General features: G+C 44.2%; 1 protein-coding gene across 4 annotated transcripts in view; it reads left to right on the top strand.

Annotated features, from left to right (window-relative positions):
- The window catches only part of FNDC3B (fibronectin type III domain containing 3B), a 317,671-nt gene extending 307,402 nt beyond the window's left edge, over nt 1–10,269 (top strand). For 3 of the 4 annotated variants that reach the window (XM_014590333.2, XM_027774420.1, XM_014590334.2), the window contains one exon: nt 6,741–10,269. In XM_014590333.2, the coding sequence (XP_014445819.1) occupies nt 6,741–7,052 (312 nt within the window). In that variant the 3' untranslated portion in view covers nt 7,053–10,269. The remainder of the gene's footprint in view (nt 1–6,740) is intronic. The other variant, XM_027774421.1, reaches the window with a different exon arrangement.
- The last annotated feature ends 9,679 nt before the right edge of the window (nt 10,270–19,948 follow it).

Here is a 19,948-nt window from a genome sequence, read left to right as displayed (position 1 = left end):
ATAGCCAGTACGCCAACGGCTGGTCCCGCAAAGGGCCATTTCTTAGCAGCACCTTTAATAGGGACATTCATTTATAGGTAACTCATAAAAGCCGAAGATAAATGCGACCTATCTGAAACATTAGCAGCATTTGCACAGATGTCTTTATTCAGTTGTTAAGGCTTACATACACAAGATGAGGAGAAAATAATTTGATTCAGAGCCTTAAATTGATGGTTGGTGTTTTTTGTGTAATAGTAAAGAATGCGAGTAAAATACATCTTTAAAAAATCAAAGAAAATTTTGGACATCATGTGTTCGTTTGTTGATGTGAGGTGTCAGATAAAAGGAAATCATTGTCAATACATTTTGCAAAAACTTTTCTTAAAGATGACATCTGCCAGTATCGGGTCACGTCAGTAGGTGAATATCACAGAAGTCGCCATCGCTCCTTTTAGGTGGGACAGAAACACCACGCTTTCCGTGAGACCGTCCAGGCTCGGTTCATGCTGCGTGTGCGAGTTCAGAATAAATGTTTTCACGTGAGCGTGTCTCACCTTCCCAGAAAGATCTGATCAGCTTCAGGCTCTCTGCTCAAACAGAGAGCAGAGAATTTTCCCCACTCGATTTAGTTATTTTTAATCTTACTTATTTTTGAGAGAGAAATTTTGCTATAGAGCCTGTACATTCGCCAAAGAGAAACAGACAGAAAGTGAGAAATCACCTCCCTCCCCAGGGGGAATGACCACACTGTAATTTCTCCTCCTCATTCTTCTCTCAGGATTTTGGGCACGCACTCATGCACACACACCCGGTGTGTTTAAACCCTCCGGGTCCAGGACTCAAACCGCAGTCAGCCATGTGGGAGTCCAGCGTCGTGACCAGTATGCCATCTGCTGACCCCAGATTTAGCATGGTCTGTTCCACAGCAATGAAAGGTGGTGGAGACTCAAGTATTAGGCGGTTTCACAGCGTATTGTTTGACACCTCACAGTAATTCGTTTCCCGAAAGTGCATTCATGCCTGTTTATCGTTGTATTTTAAAGCCTTTTATTCCACATTCCATACTCTCCTGTGCACTCTTGGGAGACTGTTCTTCTCAGAGAACAGCGGCTGCTGTCTCACCCTGGGAAGGCAGCTTGGTTTGCTCAGTATTTATACCTAACAGGCATTGCCAAAATATGGGTGAGCGGCTTCGTAATGTGGATTTCCACCGGCAGACTGGCTGTTTTCATTCCGTTCACTTACTGTTGTTTATTTAGCCCCACGGACACATAAACACTAAGGTAATCGTGCACAGCCCTAAGTCTGCACAGAATATCTGCCTTACTGTCAGCAGCCATAAACGGTGCTTCTTGGTGACACACAGTAGGACAGGGCAGGCTCGGGAGGCTGGGAATATCCTTCTCTGCCTCTACATTTTCTGTATCTGCCAAGAACTGAAGAAGGCAAGCAGCACATGGAAACCACAGCCGAGTCAGGGCCAGTCTGTCCTTGCTTTCGTTTCTGCTTTTGCCTCTCTGCATTCAGTAAGCATCAACTACACACGTTGTGAGGCCCACATTCGCGTCTTCTGGACATGAGATGTGGCAGGAAACGTATCTACGTTGTGTGTACAGAACAGTGGCTGAGATTGTTGTAGTCCAAGGATAACAGGCTCGGGGGGAAGTGAAGGAAAACGCGAGCCGTCATGGCTGTGTCAGCGTGCCAGAGTGCCGGGCTCTCGCGCTGCTCTGCAGACCTCGGTCAGGGCCCTCATCAGACAGCGTCACCAACAGGTGGGCTCGCGCCCTCATCGCTCCTCGGCCTGGCGCGTAGTGGGGACCCAACCAGTATGTTCAGGAAAGGGACGTTTCTACGTAGCAGGGCTATTGACGCCCATGGTGGTGAGTAGACTTCAGCACAGGATGGATTTAGAAGCAATGTTTATAACTGAGGTGGAAGAAAACAAAAACAAAACGAATTCACCCATAATAAGAGGGTGTCCTTCTCCCCAGACGGCGTATGGCGAGGGTCGTGCCCTTCCTGGTGTTTTATTGGCAGTAGCGACTGCCTGGTCCTCGCTCCGTAACTTTCTTTTATTCAGTTAGCACAGTGTGGGGCCAGCACCTGGTTTTCATTATTAAGCAGTCTATCGGATGTGCATGCGCACTGGAGAGACAGACAGACAGACAGATGGTGGGAAATCACCCTCCAGGGAGTTTGGCCACACCACAACCTCTTCTCCTCCATTCTCCTCTCAGGATCTTGGCCACACACGCACATATGAGTATGTTAAGTCACCAGGTCTGGGATTCAAACCGTGGTCGACTACATGGGGGTCCGTTGACATAGCCATTATGCCATCTGCTGGCCCCTCAATAAGCCTCTCATAGAGCAGCAGTAGTGCAGTCTCAGAGCCCGGGCCTGCTCGCCTCGGCTCCAGGACGGAGCCCCCTGCCTAGCCGCGGGCCCTCAGCCGCGTAGGCCTGTCTGTTGAAGGCCGGGGGGTCACAGTCTGCCTCCCCCAGTCCTGGGGTAGTGGAGGAGGTAGCTCACCTCACCGGGCCTCACCTCTCTCCTTGTAGGATGGGTGATAATCCTTCAACTCAGATGATCACTGTGCCAGACCCATTCAGTTAGGGCAGCTGTGTAAATGATGACATGGCCCCAGGTCTCAGGGAGGGTGACATGGCCCCAGGTCTCAGGGAGGGTGGCATGATCAAGGGGCACAGGTAAGCCCCACAGCTTCCAGGCTGCCTTCTCAGCAGCCCTCTCGACAAAGCTCAACTGTGTTATTTAAAGAATTTCAACTGCACAGCATGTTATTCTGAATTAAGCGTCATGGATTCTTCATTTCATTTATCTAGATATTACTTTAAATCCTCCTGTTTGGAATAAACATGTCAAAATCTCTTTAAAATATATTATTCATTAAATCAAGAACAGAAATAGTCTTGGCGAAAATACTATTGCGTATACACTTACTGCAATATTATGATTGGTTACTGCAATAAAGAACATCTCAAGTGGAGCTCTGCCTTTGAAATCGGCTTGCAGCAGGAGGAAAGGCCTGTAATGGTGCCCCTGTCAGAATGAGTGAGAACGGAGGGGTTGGAGACGTGGCCGGCTGCCCGGAGGCGCAGAGCTACACAGCCCCAGGAAAGTGGCCCCAGTGGGGTGCAGCTGTGGAGGCCTGATGACCTTGTGGACCTGTGGCAGCCTCGGCTCCTAAGGGTGACTGGGCTGTGAGTACCCGTAGACATGTGGCAGACGCCAGGCCCGTGTCGTGGGGTCTCCCCTTTGACCGACTCCTGCAAGTGCCCTATGTCACGGGCCGTGGGGCTCCTGGTGCCAAGCATTGGCCTGATGGTGGTGCTTCGGACTCTTGCACAGGGACCAGGGGAGTGTCAGGCCCGTCGCGGTGCAGTGCTCCTGACTAACGCGCTTTCGTGCTGCCATGCCTTATATGCCTATCCGTGCCGGACACCATCCTGTTACCCCACTCACCCTTACCAACAGGCCTATGAGAATCAGTATTGTCTTGGTTTTAGGGGTTTGTTTCTCACCTGTGAAAACTTGAGGGTGCCCTTCGAGGCACAGGTGTTAAAGATGTTGAATTGATTTTCAGTGCTTTTGGGTGACTTAATACCATCTAGGGCTTTCAAGGCTGATAGGTTTTATTTAAATTCCCATCGATTATAACACAGGTTTATAAAAGTAATAAATTCCATATGCATTTTCATTTAGTTATGTAAAGTATGATTAGCTTATTCTGTGTCCAACTATTTAGTTTAAAAAAAAAATATTGAGGACCAGCCCATAACTCAGCACTTAAATGCTAGATATAGAAAACCTGATAGCACATGGCTGACCACTGCTTGGATCCTGGCCTCGGAGGCTTGAGAGACATCCCAGGGGCTTGTGTGTACCCCGAGTCCTGACCAGATGGGGAAAGGGAGAAGGGGTTGCGTTTGATCATGACACTCTCTCTCTCTCTCTGTCTCTGTCATCTCTCTGTCTCATGCAAATACCCTTTGGCAATTAAAAGAATTAAGACATTAAGTTTCATTTAAAGCTCATCACCCTTTTTTTCTCTGAGCCTGAAATTTTGTCATGTTTTTCTGGGAAAATCTTCACTGTTCTCCATGGAGATGGGATCAGCCTCACCACAGTGGCCATGTGAATCTGCTGGTGTGCTGTGTTCGAATCAAAGCCCAGGAAGGTGCGCTCTGAAGAGGCTGCACCCCAACACTTACGCATCTGAAGAGAGAGAAGGGTACAGCAAGTTTTAGTATTAAGGGTACCTCAGAACTACTCACCTTTTTTTTTTCTTTGATATCTACTTAAAAATACTATCAATTGCTAAAATGAAGATAGTTTATGTAGGCTTATTTTTTTTTCCTACATCAAAAATGAAATAAGGCCCAGCTGCAGTGGTGCTAGCGTTCCGCTCTGAGCCAGCTGACCAAATCCAGCCTCTCCGTCACCCACTGCTGCGAGAGGTCTCCCCGCGGCCTGCCTAGGTGCCCAGTTCTCTGGAGACTCAGCAGCTACAGGGTCTCACGCAGTGGCCTTCTTATTGTCCCTGCTGCTGGTCTGCCCTCCACTGCACAATTTACCATGGCACACTGTCCTGATTATACCATGTCTCAGAACCTGCAGGGCCAGCTCCCTGCCTCACCCACCACACACGTTCTTTTCTTCTTTAGCATTGTCCTTGCTATTCTTGTGCAAAGCATTATTTATGTATATATACATGTATGTACACACATATACACACACACATATACATATATATTAAGGTTTTTGCCATAGTGCACGTGCACTTGCTGGAGAGAGACAGAGACAGCGAGAGGGAAAGGGAGAAATGACCCCCCCCTCCTGGGTGAATGGCCATGCCACAATCCCTTCTCCATTCTCTTCCTGGGATTTGGATAACCCACACACATGCACCTGGCATGATTTTAAGCTGCCAGGTCTGGGACTCAAACCACGGTCAACCAAGTATGAGTCCAGCGCCTTAACCACCATGCTACCTGCTGGCCCCCATTAAACGTACATTTTTAATGATAATCTATGTAAAACAAAACATCCTCGGGCTACAGCCCAGTATCATGGAGAACATGGGGAATGAGGAAAACTGTGTCAGCTCTGTGGAAACTGATGATTCACACCAAAGCGAGTCAGTTATCATCAAACCGTAGGAAGCCAAAAGCCTCCGAAAATGGGTACTAGGAATGTTTTCATTGTTGCATATCTACAAATTAATTCAAAGGGCTTATGAATATCGCTGAACTTTGTATTTTCTATCAGTACGGTGAAAACAACTTATGTCCTGATCCCGCCTCCTCAGTCTGGCTGTGCCCGGCGGTTACCTCTGTGTTTGCGTGTGGGTGTCGGTGCTCCATGCTCACATTTACTTGTATGTGATAACTGTCCTCCTCCTTTCAAACGATGTGGTATAAGAGTATTCATTCTGGTGTAGTCGAAGGCACTAGTTAGAGAACATTCACTGAGCATCTGCTGTGTCAAGCCATTGACGAAGTCTGGTTGCTATGGAGACAACAGAACACAGTCCCACACTCAATATATGTATGTATTTTATATGTAGGGGGGAAAAAAGATGTTGACACTGTGTTGGCAATGCTTGTGAAATACTAGCTGAAAGACATATTTACAAATTGAAAACCCAACTTTTTAAAAAAGTTGTTTTCTTATACAAGCAAGCGAGAGAGAAAGAGACAGCACCCCAGCCGAGTCCTGACACTGTGACCGCCCCAGCCTTACCCCGGGCGATGAGCACGTGCCCCTGGCAATCCCAGAACCCTGTCTCGGAGCACAGCCTCAAAGAACTGGTCTCCCCACAGTGCACTCTCCAGCCCCGGAGCCTGCTGGGAGACAGAAGGCGTGTACCCTTTGCCTTCTGTACATTCTCAGAGGTCTTCCCTCTAAGGAGTTGAGAACTGAGAAGTTCCATCAAAAGTAATATATGAAGTCTCGATTCCCTGAGTTAGGTTTCTAGGAAATTAAGTGTACCCCCTGGGCACACTGTCTTAAAAGAATATAGACATGTAAATTCTGGAGACCATAGAAATTATTTACATAGATATAAATATACATTTATATATTTTTTATTTTCTATTTTATTTTATAATTCCTCACTTCTGTTTAATTGCTGTACATCTTTGTGGGGCACAGCATGGATTTTCAAAACAGACACCCACTTTATGAAAGTCTCTAATCACTATGGCGATGGGCCTTTTTTTTTTTTTTTTTTTTTTTCCCCTTTTGCTTCCAAGTCAATTTGATGGCAGAAACGAAGAGGCCACTTCACAAAAACTCTGCCCAAGCCTTTGGCACAAATTCAGCCTTGGAACTGTTTTCCATAGCATCGAAATAAAAGTCACTGCTTTTTCTGCAGAGTAGGAGGAGCCAAGTGGAGTGATCGGAAAGGTCTTTGGTGGATCGATCGAGACACAGGCAGAGTAGAACTGCAATCAGAATCGAAGGAACGGCGGCCGACTCACTAGTCAGTTTCTCATCTCCGTCTGTCATAGTCAGAGTCACTGGATTTCATGTTTTATGCAGCGTGGGGTGGAATACCTTTTTGTTAATGGATGAAATACAGATGGGGAGATAGACCTTTTTGTATCATTTTCTTAGTTATAGAGTGGCATTAAACCAACTCAGTGTCCACGAGGCCCCCAGTGGTTGATGTTCACCTTAGAGACCACAATGTGTCGAAAGTCAGCTCACGCGGATCTTGCCTTTTCTTGAAGGTGTACAAGGGAGAAGAAACCACATTCCAAATCTCAGGCCTCCAGACCAACGCAGACTACCGGTTCCGCGTGTGTGCATGTCGTCGCTGTCTGGACACTTCTCAGGAGCTAAGCGGAGCTTTCAGCCCCTCTGCAGCGTTTGTATTACAGCGAAGTGAGGTCATGCTTCCAGGGGACATGGGGAGCTTAGACGATCCCAAGATGAAGAGCATGATGCCTACTGATGAACAGTTTGCAGCCCTCATTGTGCTTGGCTTTGCCACTTTGTCCATTTTATTCGCCTTTATATTACAATACTTCTTAATGAAGTAAACAAACCCCACCGAACTAGAGGTATGAGTTTAATTAATGCTACACATTTTAATACACACATTTATTCAAATACTCCCCTTTTTAAGTCCTTTTGTTCTTTGATTTATATACTTCTCTTGTTTTACAGACATAGCTAGGAAAAACAATGTCAGTGTTTTGGTGCACCTTTTTGTAATGCAAAACTAGGAAGAGGTTAAACTGGATTAAAAAAAGAAGAAGAAGAAGAAGAAGAAAAGCAAACCAGACACCAAAAGCTAGCTTTTTTATGTTTTCTTTTAAATTGTTCAGATTTGCCTTTTTTCTGTTTTCACTGATGTCTTCTGCAAGCCTTTGGTTATTTTTTTCAGTACAGTTTAGTAATTTATATTCATCAGTCACTTCCTATGTCTCGATCACCTGCATCTATAAACATGAGTCACAGTGTGTGTCATTGCAGGGCTACGATGTCAGTGTCGTCAGAGTATTGCCACAGAACAGCAGCATACGAAGATGTGTCCCCTTAGATGAGGCTGCCTACACAGCCATGTGGTCACTCAGTTATCTATCCGTGTTTAGCTCATTTAAGTCAACATGTGTACCTTCATCTAAAACGTTTTAATACTCTGTATTTCCTATGATTTTAACACTATGAGCTGCCTGTATAAGAAATCAAGTAACCAAAATGCACCTAGACATTACGGCGCATTGTAGATTTTACCATATCCACTCATAGCAGTAACGTTAAGAGGGCATTGTGCAATAGCTAGGTATTTCTTTGTTCAGCTATTTTTAAAGCTGCTTTAACTTGTTTGTCTTTGTATATAACTACTTCTGATCTAATCACTAGAGTTATTATATTCTGTTACGTTTGACCAGATTTATATGACGAGAACTGGTGGCAGTTCAGTGCCTCTGCCCATTGTCCACGATTTCCACTAATTGTGAGCAATCTTCTTACGCATCAGCACATTAGTTCTGAAAGGTTTTTGCCTTTAGGCTGTTCTTTGAGGTATCAAGGAAGTGATTGAATTTCAGTACCTTAATTCAGTGCACGTAATGCTAATGTAACAGCAGATGAAATTGAGAAACCCGAAAAGAGAGTCATCTAATTTGTAGTTTCTATCTCTGTGGGGTTCTCTGGCCACGGAGAGAGAGGGGTGGTATTTGGGGGTAAGCATAGGTGGTCTGAGGGGGCAAGGAGCTGAGATTCTCTCCCCGGGTCTGTCACTAACTTGCTGCGTGACCTGAAACACGTCACTTTACCTCTCTGTGCCTCGGTTTTTCCATGCATGAAAAATAAAATGAAATAAAATGGGGATTCTAATGTTTGTAAGTGCTTTGAGATCTTTGACCAACAGGTGCTATTGGAGTGCAAAATGTTACTCTTGCATGTTATTTTGAGTCATGAGATAATCCGTTTTAACCCAAGTCATTGGATTATTTATATGAAGTCCATAATGTTCGAGTACCTCAGGGACATTTACGAGTTGGAGGTGCAAATATATTCCAAAAGGGTGCAGCAGACACAGTGGGACCCCTGCTTCTGTTTTTGTATATTTTTGCTACTTGGTTTTTCTTGATCATAGCTATTTTGTGCTTGGTCTATGTTGTCTAAGATGCAGTATCCTGTTACTAGCTTATAATATTCCCATACCAAAGTCATGGGGAAACCAACATTATTTTGTTTTTGGTTTATTTATACTATATTCTGCATACAGTACTTTAAATGCCAATTACAGTGCAATCTTTATTTATTGTAAAATTTTTTAAATGTACTTAAGTACTAATTTTCCCTTGTAGCATGTTATTTTTTTTGTGTGTTTTATACTTTTGTAATTTTTAGGTCAGTCTCGTCCCTTGGCAACATCTGTAGTATTATTAATCTTCTGACATTTTCTTGTGTTTTTAAAGATAAGAGCATCTAGTGCATTAAATGCCAAAAAAAAATTTTTTTATTATCAATGATTGAAACGTTTACATGTACCCAAAAAAAAAAACATCATCATCTCTTGAAAGTGCTCAGATCAATGAATTATTCTGTGTGCCTCTTTCCACGTGGTAATTAGTAGAGACTCTGTATTTTGTTACCGACTGTAATAAGTAGTTTAATTAAGCCTTGCACACTGCTGGCTTCAAGGTAAATATATTTTTGCCAAAGTTCTGGCCTTCCAAACGCATCCCTCTTTTTAAACATGTAACATGGCCCACTGTTACATTGCAGCTGCATTTTCTGAGACAATTTCATGCAGGTGTTTTGGGGAGAAGGCATTTATTGAGCGGTGGAAGTCAGCTGAGTAGAAAACTCTTTGTGCAGGGGGTAGAAGTCTCTGTTGAAACACTTCAGAACTGCTGCTATCAAGAAATTCTCTGAATGGGTTGGATTTTTTTTTTAATGAAATAATACTGTAGGTCACAATCACTATGCATGTGTGATCTCTGGAGATGCTCATACTGTCTGGCCACCAGAACGCTGCAGTGTGGGAAGTACAAGCTGACGACACTTTATTTTATTGCTCTTCATTAACTGGTGTTCATTATAACTTCGGTCAGAAAATTCTCTCTCTCTGTGACACGGTTTCCTCTCACAAATATGTATATGTGATATTGATATACGCCCGTATATACTGCCATTACACACGAACAATAAAATAAAGTGTTAACGTAACCGTATCTCTTTGCCCTTCTGCAATGTTTAGGAAGGAGCGAGTGGCTTTCGGACACTCGGACTCTCCTCCGTATGTCAGATTCATCCCTCGCACAAGAAGGTCCAGTCACGGGACACGAACTGCCCTACCCTTTGTCCTCAAAGAAACTGTTTAAAAAGAACCCTTTTTTTAAAAGATTTTTTTCGTATTATCTGCCTTGTTCTTATCAACTTGAAATGTTGGCATTTTCTAACCTTGTTTTGTTGGCTACAGTAATTCAGTATTCATGTCGAAATTGAAAAGTGCCCTAACTGAATGTGTTTGAATGTTATCCTTGCACAATTCTTTAAATTGAAAGATAAAATGTTTTACCTCACTGTTGGACATACATTCCAAGCTTTTCAACTTTAGGAGAAAAAAAAAAATCATGTTTTCCTGTATTGTAAATTTTAGACTATTTCATATACATTGTATTAAAACTGCCATATCAATTTTAATGTATAGATTTTGCAAATACTATGCTATATGTAATACCTAACTGTATCTGTAGTGTATATGTAATATATTTATGCCCAATAAATGTTTTAATTCTTTCTGACGTAAGCAGGGTTTTTCTGCCACGAACAGGATTGCTGCTGTTGTTGTCTCCTTTGAAATGCCTCCGCTGCACCCCCAGAAGTTGCAGACCCAATGCCTGCAGAGACCAGGCGGGCCGCTCAGGGCACGGTGCAGACTGCGCTGCCTGGAAGGTGGCTGTGCCTCAGCTGCCACTGGTTGAGGTCCTGCAGGACTGCCGGCCGCAGTCACATGTGCCGGTATTTCAAAAGATGCTAAAAATGCAGATTTGCACAGTTGGGTCAACTGAAACATGACTGTGAGCCGTAGAGACCCGTGGACCGCCAGTAAAATATGTGCTCGCTCCCTGCCAATAACGCGCCTCTTTGCCTAATATTTTATCTATATGGCAAGACTTGGGCGTGCAGCTCCCCCTCAGTTCACGTGGCATGCTGGGCGCCTCCTCTCCCACGACAGACTCACGTAGGTCCGACCTCCGTCTTTCTTGCCCTGGGCCTTAGCGACAACAACAGCAATGACGCATTGCGTTTCTGCCCTGCCTAGCGCATCATTACTGTCAGATCGTTTTGCTAGCAACCCCTGCGGTCTGCTTACTTCTCAGACCAAAAGAAAACGTATATAGAAAGCCATGGTTTATATCGCAGAGTGCACCTTCTCACCTAAAGAACGGCAGTCACGCTAGGTAAAGTGGCACATCAAACTTTACATGCTTCTGACGCTGCTAAAAATGGAATGAAAGAATTTTTTTAAAAGTTACAACTCCCCTCAAGAATGGGCAGAATGGAGAGAAGGTTGGGGCACCACTTTGGAAACCTGACCAATGAACGCTGAATTCAAATTTGGCCGAGGAGAAAGTGAACACAGCTCAGTTTTTCAAGTCTCGGTGCACAACACCCTGCAGGGTCAACGGTTGACAGCAGCGCGTCCCTTTGAGCTGATCCTGAAGGAGAGAGGAGCCCGCCATCCTGTTAGTCAAGAGTCTTTAAAATGCAGGTAGATCCACAAATCCCCCCTTCTCACCTCCCCCCGCGTGCCTCTCATTACCCTGGAAGAAACCTGGAGTTTTATCCTCAGGAGAAAGTCAAAATAACCCCATGGCTGGAGACACTACCCACTGCTGGGAATGACAGCGCTGTACCAAACTGCGATTTAATGAACATAGTCCTATGGGAGAAGGTTAGAGAGTAAAGACCCTCACAGGCCTGAGAAAAAAAATAAAGTCTAAGAATAGTCTATGCCTCGTTTCAGCCAGAGCACGCTTTGGTGTTGCTTGTCAATCTTGGCTGTACTCAAATGTTACCTGAGGGGCTTTCCAAGCCCCTATACCCTGCATCCAAGCACGTGCGCGCGCGCACACACACACACACACACACACACACACACACCCCGTACTGCTGGAGCACCTGGGAAGTGAAGGTGGAGAAGTGCTGCCCCAAGGCGGGACTCGCACTGGGCAGCTTTGGTACAGGTGGCCTTTACAGCTCCCCGCCGTCAGCAAGGGTAACCTGACATCTGAAGAAAGCATCTACATGAGTGAAAAGTCCGAAGGTGATAATAGGAAGACTCTGAAAAATATTCCATCTCCAGAGAGATGAGAAAAGATAAGGCCTCTAGAAAATAAGGTTAGAATGCTACTGAAAAGGAGTTCTTGAAGAGCAAGACAATGCACTTAGAAATTACAAATTTAGTAACAAGCTTCAAGGCTGAAAAATAATAACCAAAAAGAAGACCAAGGAAATTTGTTTTAAAGTGGGCTGCGGGTGGAGGAAATTGGACCAGGCTGTCCAATATCCAAACAATAGGTGCCCTAGAAGAAGAGGGAGAATCGAGGGAGGACGCCCGACACCCGAGGTTCCGTAAGGAAAGGACCCGGAGCGTCCTGGGCACGATGGATGAGCACGGACTTCTACCAAGGCGTGGTCTTGAAATTCCAAGACACTGGGACGAAGAGACGCACCCTTCCCCCAGACAGGCGGGTCACGAGAGCGGCTTTAGACTGTAGCGAACACTGGAAGGTGGTCGTCAGTGGTCGTCGGGACTCTCGGGGAGCGCGTTTCCCACCATCCCACTCTGGAGCAGGTGTCCGGCATCACGAGGCACTTTTAGAGATGCCACGAATTTGCCTCCTGCGCTCCGTTTCTGGAAAAGCTGCTGGAGGATGCACTCCGCTGTAAAGAGGCATCACCTTCAGTGTTTGTTTTCTTGAGATTTTTGCTATAGGGCATGGCTCTCACCAGAGAGGCAGAAAGCGAGAAAACACCCTCCAGGGGGATGAGCACACGGCAGTCCCCTCTCCTCCATTCTCCTCTCGGGACTTGGGGCCCTCACACACATGCACCTGAGTTTAAGCCACCGGGCCCACCACGGCCGACTACGTGGAAGTCCAGTGACATGACCATTATGCCATACTAGTTTCTGCGGTGGTTTTTATTCAAGTCAGAATTTTGGCTCTCTGACCCTTTGCCTCAAAAGGATGTCTCCATGTTCACTTTCTTACCTTTTCCCATGCATGCAAGCACACACACACACACACACACACACACACACACACACTTCCCTAAACAGAGAACCGTAAAATGATGCATTTAAGCAAATCGCTCTTGTTTTAGGCTAATTAAAACTAGCAATTAAATCAGTCTACAGGTATTCTTTATTCAGTGTGGTGACTAAAAGAGAAGAAATGCCTACCTTCCCTGCAGACCTCTAAGTGGCTCAGAAGCTGGGGGAGTGTGTAAGTGGGGCAGCAAGCCTTATCTTACCCCTGCAGCAGAGAGCGCATAAGCTGGCATTTAAAAGAAGCTTTAAAGGTTGGTTGAATTGAACTCAGCTAATTTGGTTTTAAAAAAAAAATCATACAGCACCGATGTAATCTGTAGTCTTGCTGCTGCAACCCATACATTTTTGCTATGGGTGTGTTATTTTTAGTGCAATAGTGTGGTTTTTGTTTTTTTTTTGCTTTTCTTTTTTTAATTTTTTAATTTATTTTTACATTTTTCCACAAACATTTACATATCAAAAAATTTTAACTCATACTCTATAGTTCTTGACAGTTCATAAACAACTTTCAAAGTTTCACAATACTGAATTTTAAATATAATGTTCAAAATATTTTTGCTTGTGACTCTATAACAACAGAAGCAGTATGGTTTTAAATATTTTTGAGAAAATATTTACATGTCAACTACTCAGATTGTTGAAAAGCAAATGCCCAGCACACTAGTCACACAAAAACCTTCTCAATTCAGCCCTGCCCAACTGTATTCTCTGATATACCATCTGCTAGCAAAGATCTGTCTCTTTTTCTTCCTTCAACGCCTTCCTCAAAATAATCCTCTGGTGTGTGGTTGCTCTTTTTGCAGTCTCTACAGATTACGATGCTGGGCTGGAAAAGTCCAGGTTATTTTATGTTATAAATTCTTTCATATGTCTTCTCTAATTGTTTTTAAATTGAAGTCATTGTCAATGTGTGAGTGTGGGAATTTCACGTGGAACACTGGAGTTCCTGATGTGCTGAAATCTGGAAGCCATGGCTGCTCTGGGTCTTGTTCTGGTAGGAGATTATCGACAGAGATGCCCAAGTAAGGGCCACCCCGTTGGTGCACTCACGCTGCAGTGTACCACGTTTCCCACTAAATTCTGGACGTGGGTGGGTCTCCTTCCAAAGTGAGGAAACACAAGGCAGCCCCAGAACGACAGAGCGAGGACCTCCCAGAATCCGTTTTATCAACGGTGCCAAAATGGACCTTTCCAAAGCTCTGGAAATCAGGTGTGCGATCGCCTGGACCACGGTGAGAAGCGCAGGTTCTGTGGCAGCTTAGCTCACTCTACCTACCCCTGCTCTCCCAGGGCACGGTTAGCCTGCAAACCAGCAGCCTGCCAGCCCCGGGGGGAGAACACTGGGTTGGGAGCCCCTCAAAACGTCTCATCCCCAGCACGATGTCAGTGTTAACCTGTCTTACAGCTCCCTAGAAACGGCCCCTACGGGGGGTTTTGTCGTCATTGAACCTGACTGGGAGCTGCACTAGGGGAAAACACTAATACCCAGGGCATTTATGGGAAAATGATTGGCCACGTTGTTTAACACTGCAGCTGCCGAGGCCGTGACACCGGTTGGGACAAACAGGTACCTCAGGAAACGTACAAGGGAGACGCAAGGAATGATAACCACTAGGGCCTTCTCAAAGCTCTTGACACAGTCCTGGGACCTACAGGAAGGACCACATGCATGTGCTGGGCTGTGCGTGTGCTCAGGAAAGGCTGAAGGATCCCTTCTCTGATTTCTCACGGATCCTGAGGCCTCACGCAAGCAGGAAGTGAAGGTTAACGCAGAACTAAAAGCGTCCTGAATTTGAAGGTGTACTCCAACAAACAGAAGCCCGTGCAGAGAGAGATTCAGTGGTCCAAGGCATTTAAAAGAATTGGTGACCAGTCATCAGCTGGTCATTAAACTGAACCAACTGCGATGGCCAGACACAAAGCAAGAAGTCTGGAAGGAGGTAGTCCAAATTCTTAACTGACTGACCTTCATAAGGAGTGGGGGGTGACAGCCAAAGAGGAATTTAGTTGTGACCAAAGTGTGTTAGCCATTTAGATGAAAAACGAATTATGTGTTATCTGTGTAGTAGCTAATTTATGGCAAATAAAACAACCACATCAAAATGAAATTCCTGGGACCAGAGGTGGCATAGTATTTAAAGCACTGGATTCCCACATGGTCAACCATGGTTTGAGTCCCAGACCCAGTGGTTTGAAATCCATGCCAGGCACATGTAGGTATGTGCCCAGAATCTCAGGAGGAGAATGGAAGGGAAGTGACTGGTGTGGCCATGCCCCCGGGTGGTGATTTCTCACTTTCCCTCTCATAGTCTCTCTGGTGAGCACACACACACACACACACACACACACCATGGCAAAACCTAAAAGAAGAAAAAAATTCCTCCCCCTTTTCCTATTAAAGGGTAAAGAATGACACTTTTTTTTTTTTTTTTTGTCTAGGACTAAAGGTACAGCCTTTTTTTGGTTTTTATTCAACTCAGTTATAGAGAAATGTGCTGATTCATTTAAACAAAAGTTCTTGCATGCATGAGCCACTGAATACCTATAGTTTCTATCCCGGCAGTTTTTCAAAGTTAGTGGGGTATATAAGATGATTGAAAGTGGCCCCTGTCTAATATTAAATTATATAGTTTTTGTCATCTGGGCTAGGGAAAAATACAATTGGCATGTCAAAGAAAAATAGGTAAGATTAAAGTGGATATTTAAGTTTATAAAAGAAATGAGTCGTGCAGGTGCTGTGAGATACGGCAGAAACACAGGGCTGGTGAGCACGCGACGAGTTTGAGAACTGCAGCCTGTAGTCATCTCCGGAAACAAGTCGATCTGGACAACACTTCTAGCTAGCACCTACACATCTAGTCTCTTTTTTTCCTTCAGGTGAAAATGGTTCTAAGGAAAGAGGAGAGAGGGAATGGAAAGAAAAATCAGGATCCACACGAAAGTGGAAATTGAACTGGACTGGAAAATTTGGGTGGCTTACTGGCTTCAGTGACCTGCTTAGACTTTACATATTTTCACGTTCCGTCAGTACTTCTAAATATTCAGGAATAAGAACTAGTTTTTTGTGGCCACCAAGTGTTACGCTGGTGAAGGCACTAGATTCCAAGAAGGCCAACCACAGTTCAAGTCCCAGACACAGTGGCTTGAAAATCATGTCAAGTACATGTGTGCATGTGCCCAAAACCCCAAGAAGGAGATAGAGGAGAAGGGATGGTGGCACGCCCATCTGCCCTGAGGGATAAAGTCTCACTTTCCCTCTCTGTCTGTCTCTGGCAAGTACGTGTGCCCTATGGCAAAAAAAAAAAAAAGACAACTAAATAGCCAAATAAATAGAAAAAAGAATTGACTCTCCAAAAGTTAAGGTTTTTTTCTGCCCAAACCCTTAAGATTCTATAATATTATTTTGCAGGCCTAAAACAAAACAAAACAAAAATTTCACTTTTGAACTAGGCTTAAGAGAGAGCTGGAGTGTGATGAGCCTCTGCCACTCCTTGAGAAGTGAGCTCACCCTCAACCCCATTCATCGGAGTCTCCAAAGTCCCTGTGTTCTTCCCAGACCCAGGCTTTGAGAAAAATGCTGTTTCTTTTTATACATATGAACCAGAAGTCATCTGAGGAGTCACATTTCTCCCTCGGATTTGTTTGGTAGCTTGTTACACCGAAGGAAGCCCAGAGCATAGTAGACGCGGAAAGCATAAATGGCTTACGACTGAGAGTCATGAACTAAACAGAGTTGGCTGTTTGAATGTTAATAAAACCTGGGTCTTACACTCCACGTGCTTTCGCTTCAGCTTTGCCACCTCCTCAAACCACTGAGCACCTTTTCAGTGTTCTCTCCACCTCGAAACACCTGGGCCAGCACACAGCCGAGTTCACTAGGCACCATGAAGCACAGTACAGGCCAAGCAGGACCCAGTGCATGTGCCCTGTGTTTCATTAGCGCCCGCCAGTGAAGTCACAGATCCTGTCTGAATTGAAATTGAAACCATGCCAAGATCATGGGGCCTGAGCTTTGATCTGTTTTTCTTCTGAATCCTTTTATTATTATTATTATTTTTTTTTTTTTTTTTTGCTATAGGGCACATGTGCTCACCAGAAAGAGAGGGAGACAGAGAGACAGAAAGCGAGAAATCACCCCCCGGGGGGATGGCCACACCGCAATCCCTTCTCCTCCGTTCTCCTCTCAGGATCTTGGGCACACATGCACATGCACCCGGCGTGAGTTTAAGCCACCGGGTCGGGGACTAGAACCACGGTTGACTACGTGGGAGTCCAGAGACATAGCCATTATACCAACTGCTGGTCCCCATTTTTCTTCTGAATTCTAAAGGACTGAGTTGATACAACCAAACGAAGAAAACAAGGCTCTCATTGAGTCACCAGTGTCACGTTAAGTGTCATTTGGTCACACCTCTCTATCTCCCAGTGCTCCCTTGTCACCAGGGTCCAAACTGCACATTTATCACTGTTTCAGAAGGGAGCAGGGTTTTTACTGCTCAAACACTGCACCCTCTTTATTATCACTTTACTTCTAGATTTATTCTCTCATATTCCTAATCTGTATTCCTAATCTATATCCCTAATTGTGTCTGCAGGATTGGCACAATTTTTATGAAAGTCATCTTCCTCAACATCATCCAAAGGTGGTCTACTAGGGTCGTTTTGTAAAACAGTTAAGCAAGGGATGAGCTCGGGAAAAAGATGTGGTATCCATAGGCCAGACGGTCAAAGGGCTCTAGTCTCCTACTGTCAAGGGCAGGAAGTGAGCTCTCTCAGGGTGTCTGAGAAATCGCCCCAGGTAGGGTTCAGGTCACCCTGACCCTCCAGCTCAGGGGAGTACTGAATAACTAAACTGCAGTGAAAGAGTGGAGGGGAATGTAGTAGGCCTCAAATGGGCTCATTCACACACACACACACACACATACACACACACACACACACACACAAAATGGGTATTTAACTCAGATTTAACTGAGTCATTTTTTCCTATCCCTGTTTTGTACCTTTAGGAGTACAAATCCTTTATACATTCTGTTGAATTTCTCTGTATTTCATTTTTTAAAATAGTATAATAGATTTTTTTTCTTTCATTATGTCATTGTTCATTTTCAGCATAGAGAAACGCACTTAACTGTTGTACACTGGCTTTATATCCTGCCCTCTTGATGAACTCACTTATTCTAGTAGCTTTTTGGGGTTTTGTTTTTGGTTCCTTTTGGCGAATTCTTTGAAATTTTCTAAATAGAAAATCATGCTATTGGGGAAAAAATATAGTTGTTTTTTTTTTTTTTCCGATCTGTGCATAATATATTTTTTCTTACCTTATTACACTGGCTGTACAATACTGAATAGAAGTGCTATGATAAGACACCCTCATCTCATTCCCAATCTTAAGGGGAAAGTATTAGTATTTCACCATTAAATATGATGGTATCCGTAGGTTCTGTATAGGTATCTTTTATCATATCAAGTTAAGGAAGTTCCTTTCTATTTCTGGTGTGCTAAAAGTTTAGATCATGAATGTATATTAAGTTCTGTCCAATGCTTTTCCTGAAGGTAGTGAAGTAGTCCTGTTTTTTATTTCATTAATTACTAACATACAAAAAAGGCTTTTGTATCACACATAGCTATCTTCAATTTCCCTATTTATTTGGTTGTGTGTCTTCGGTCAAACAGAAGTACCGCAAGTGTACAGAATTTTTCACCACATCTCCATCATCTTGAGCATGGCAGGCACTTGGTAAGCATTCATTGAAGTAAATTTACATGTAAACATAGAATAATGCTTGTCACATTACATTCCTTATATGCATCTAATTATGCATCACCCTTCTTAAATGTTGATAGCAGAGAACGCCTCCCACTCACCTCCTTGGTTTTGGCCAACACCTAACCTAAGGTTTTGGATGGAGGTATCCGTTACTGTTTCTGAGTGGGTGAAATGTGTTATCACTGCCTAATTAAAGCCTTTTTCTATTTCTTCCTGATGGAAAGCAGAAGAGTTATAGGAAATTAGAAAAAAGAATAGTGTGGCAAAGGGACAGCTACTCTTTCTCCTTGCTCCTAGCTCTGTTCTTCACAGATTGTGCCCTGTGAAGTAGAGCCCAGGTCCCCCCCACCCCCCGCCAAGTACCCTGTTCAGTCTTCAATAAAACTGATCCCTAGATGATGAGCATCTTTTATAACAACCACACTCTAATCTCAGGTTCTAGCCCCAGTTCCTCTGTTACCAGCCTGTCCAACACTCAGTGGGTCACATTACCTTACCGACCGGTGCTGGGTTTTACTTTGTCGTAAGGAGGGAGCCTATTTCACAGGGCTCGTGCGCACAGCTGGGGGACTGTGAAACTCCTGTGAAAGGGGTGACGTGGGGAAGCCATGCTCAAATTTCAATTAAGAGGTGAAATTAGAGACTCATGTCTCTATGATATTTCAGATAAAATGGTCATGACAAGCTATCACTTGTCGGTTTTATTTTTGTAAGGTTATGCCACACAAACCTCAACAAAAATACTTCTGGCACCACTACACAATTTAAAATAATGTTTTTTTAGTGTAGGTTCCCTCAGTCACTCCATAAATATATATGAGGTGCTTTCAGGGTGGCAGGCACTGTTCTAACTATCAAGGAAAAACTGAGCATGACAATCTAAACACGTAGGTCTACATTTATTCGCGTGAAGCCGGATACAGAAATGGGTAATGACTTCTGCGTGATAAATACAATGGGAGAGGAATGATCCAGGTGCTTGTGCCATTGTGTCCTGGAGAAAAGACCGTCCACTGAGGATGGGGAGGAGATATCAGGGATGGGCATTAGGAGTAATATCTGAGATGTTTCTGAAAGAAGGTTACTCAGCAGATATCGAGGGAATGAATGGTGCTTATCTCACTTCATTTTGTTAGAATTATTTAATTTTATTCACCATTATTATTATTATTATTTTAATTTGATCAAAGAGATATGGGGCAGGGTAGAGAGTGAGAAAACAAGCTGCCGGGCCAGCCATGTGGGAGTCCAACACCCTAATCACCATGCCACCTGCCAGCCCCTCCACTTCATATTAACATTCCTGGAAGGCATAGCCCAGGAAGAGAATGAGGAAGGGAGAGAGAGATTCCACTGAGCAGTCAGAGTTC

The sequence above is a fragment of the Tupaia chinensis genome, unplaced genomic scaffold (assembly GCF_000334495.1).
Source record: "Tupaia chinensis unplaced genomic scaffold, TupChi_1.0 Scaffold000430_1, whole genome shotgun sequence".
In the NCBI taxonomy this organism is placed as follows: Eukaryota; Metazoa; Chordata; class Mammalia; order Scandentia; family Tupaiidae; genus Tupaia; species Tupaia belangeri.
The sequence above is the reverse complement of the archived record's forward strand: the minus strand, read 5'-3'. Positions and strand labels throughout refer to the sequence as shown.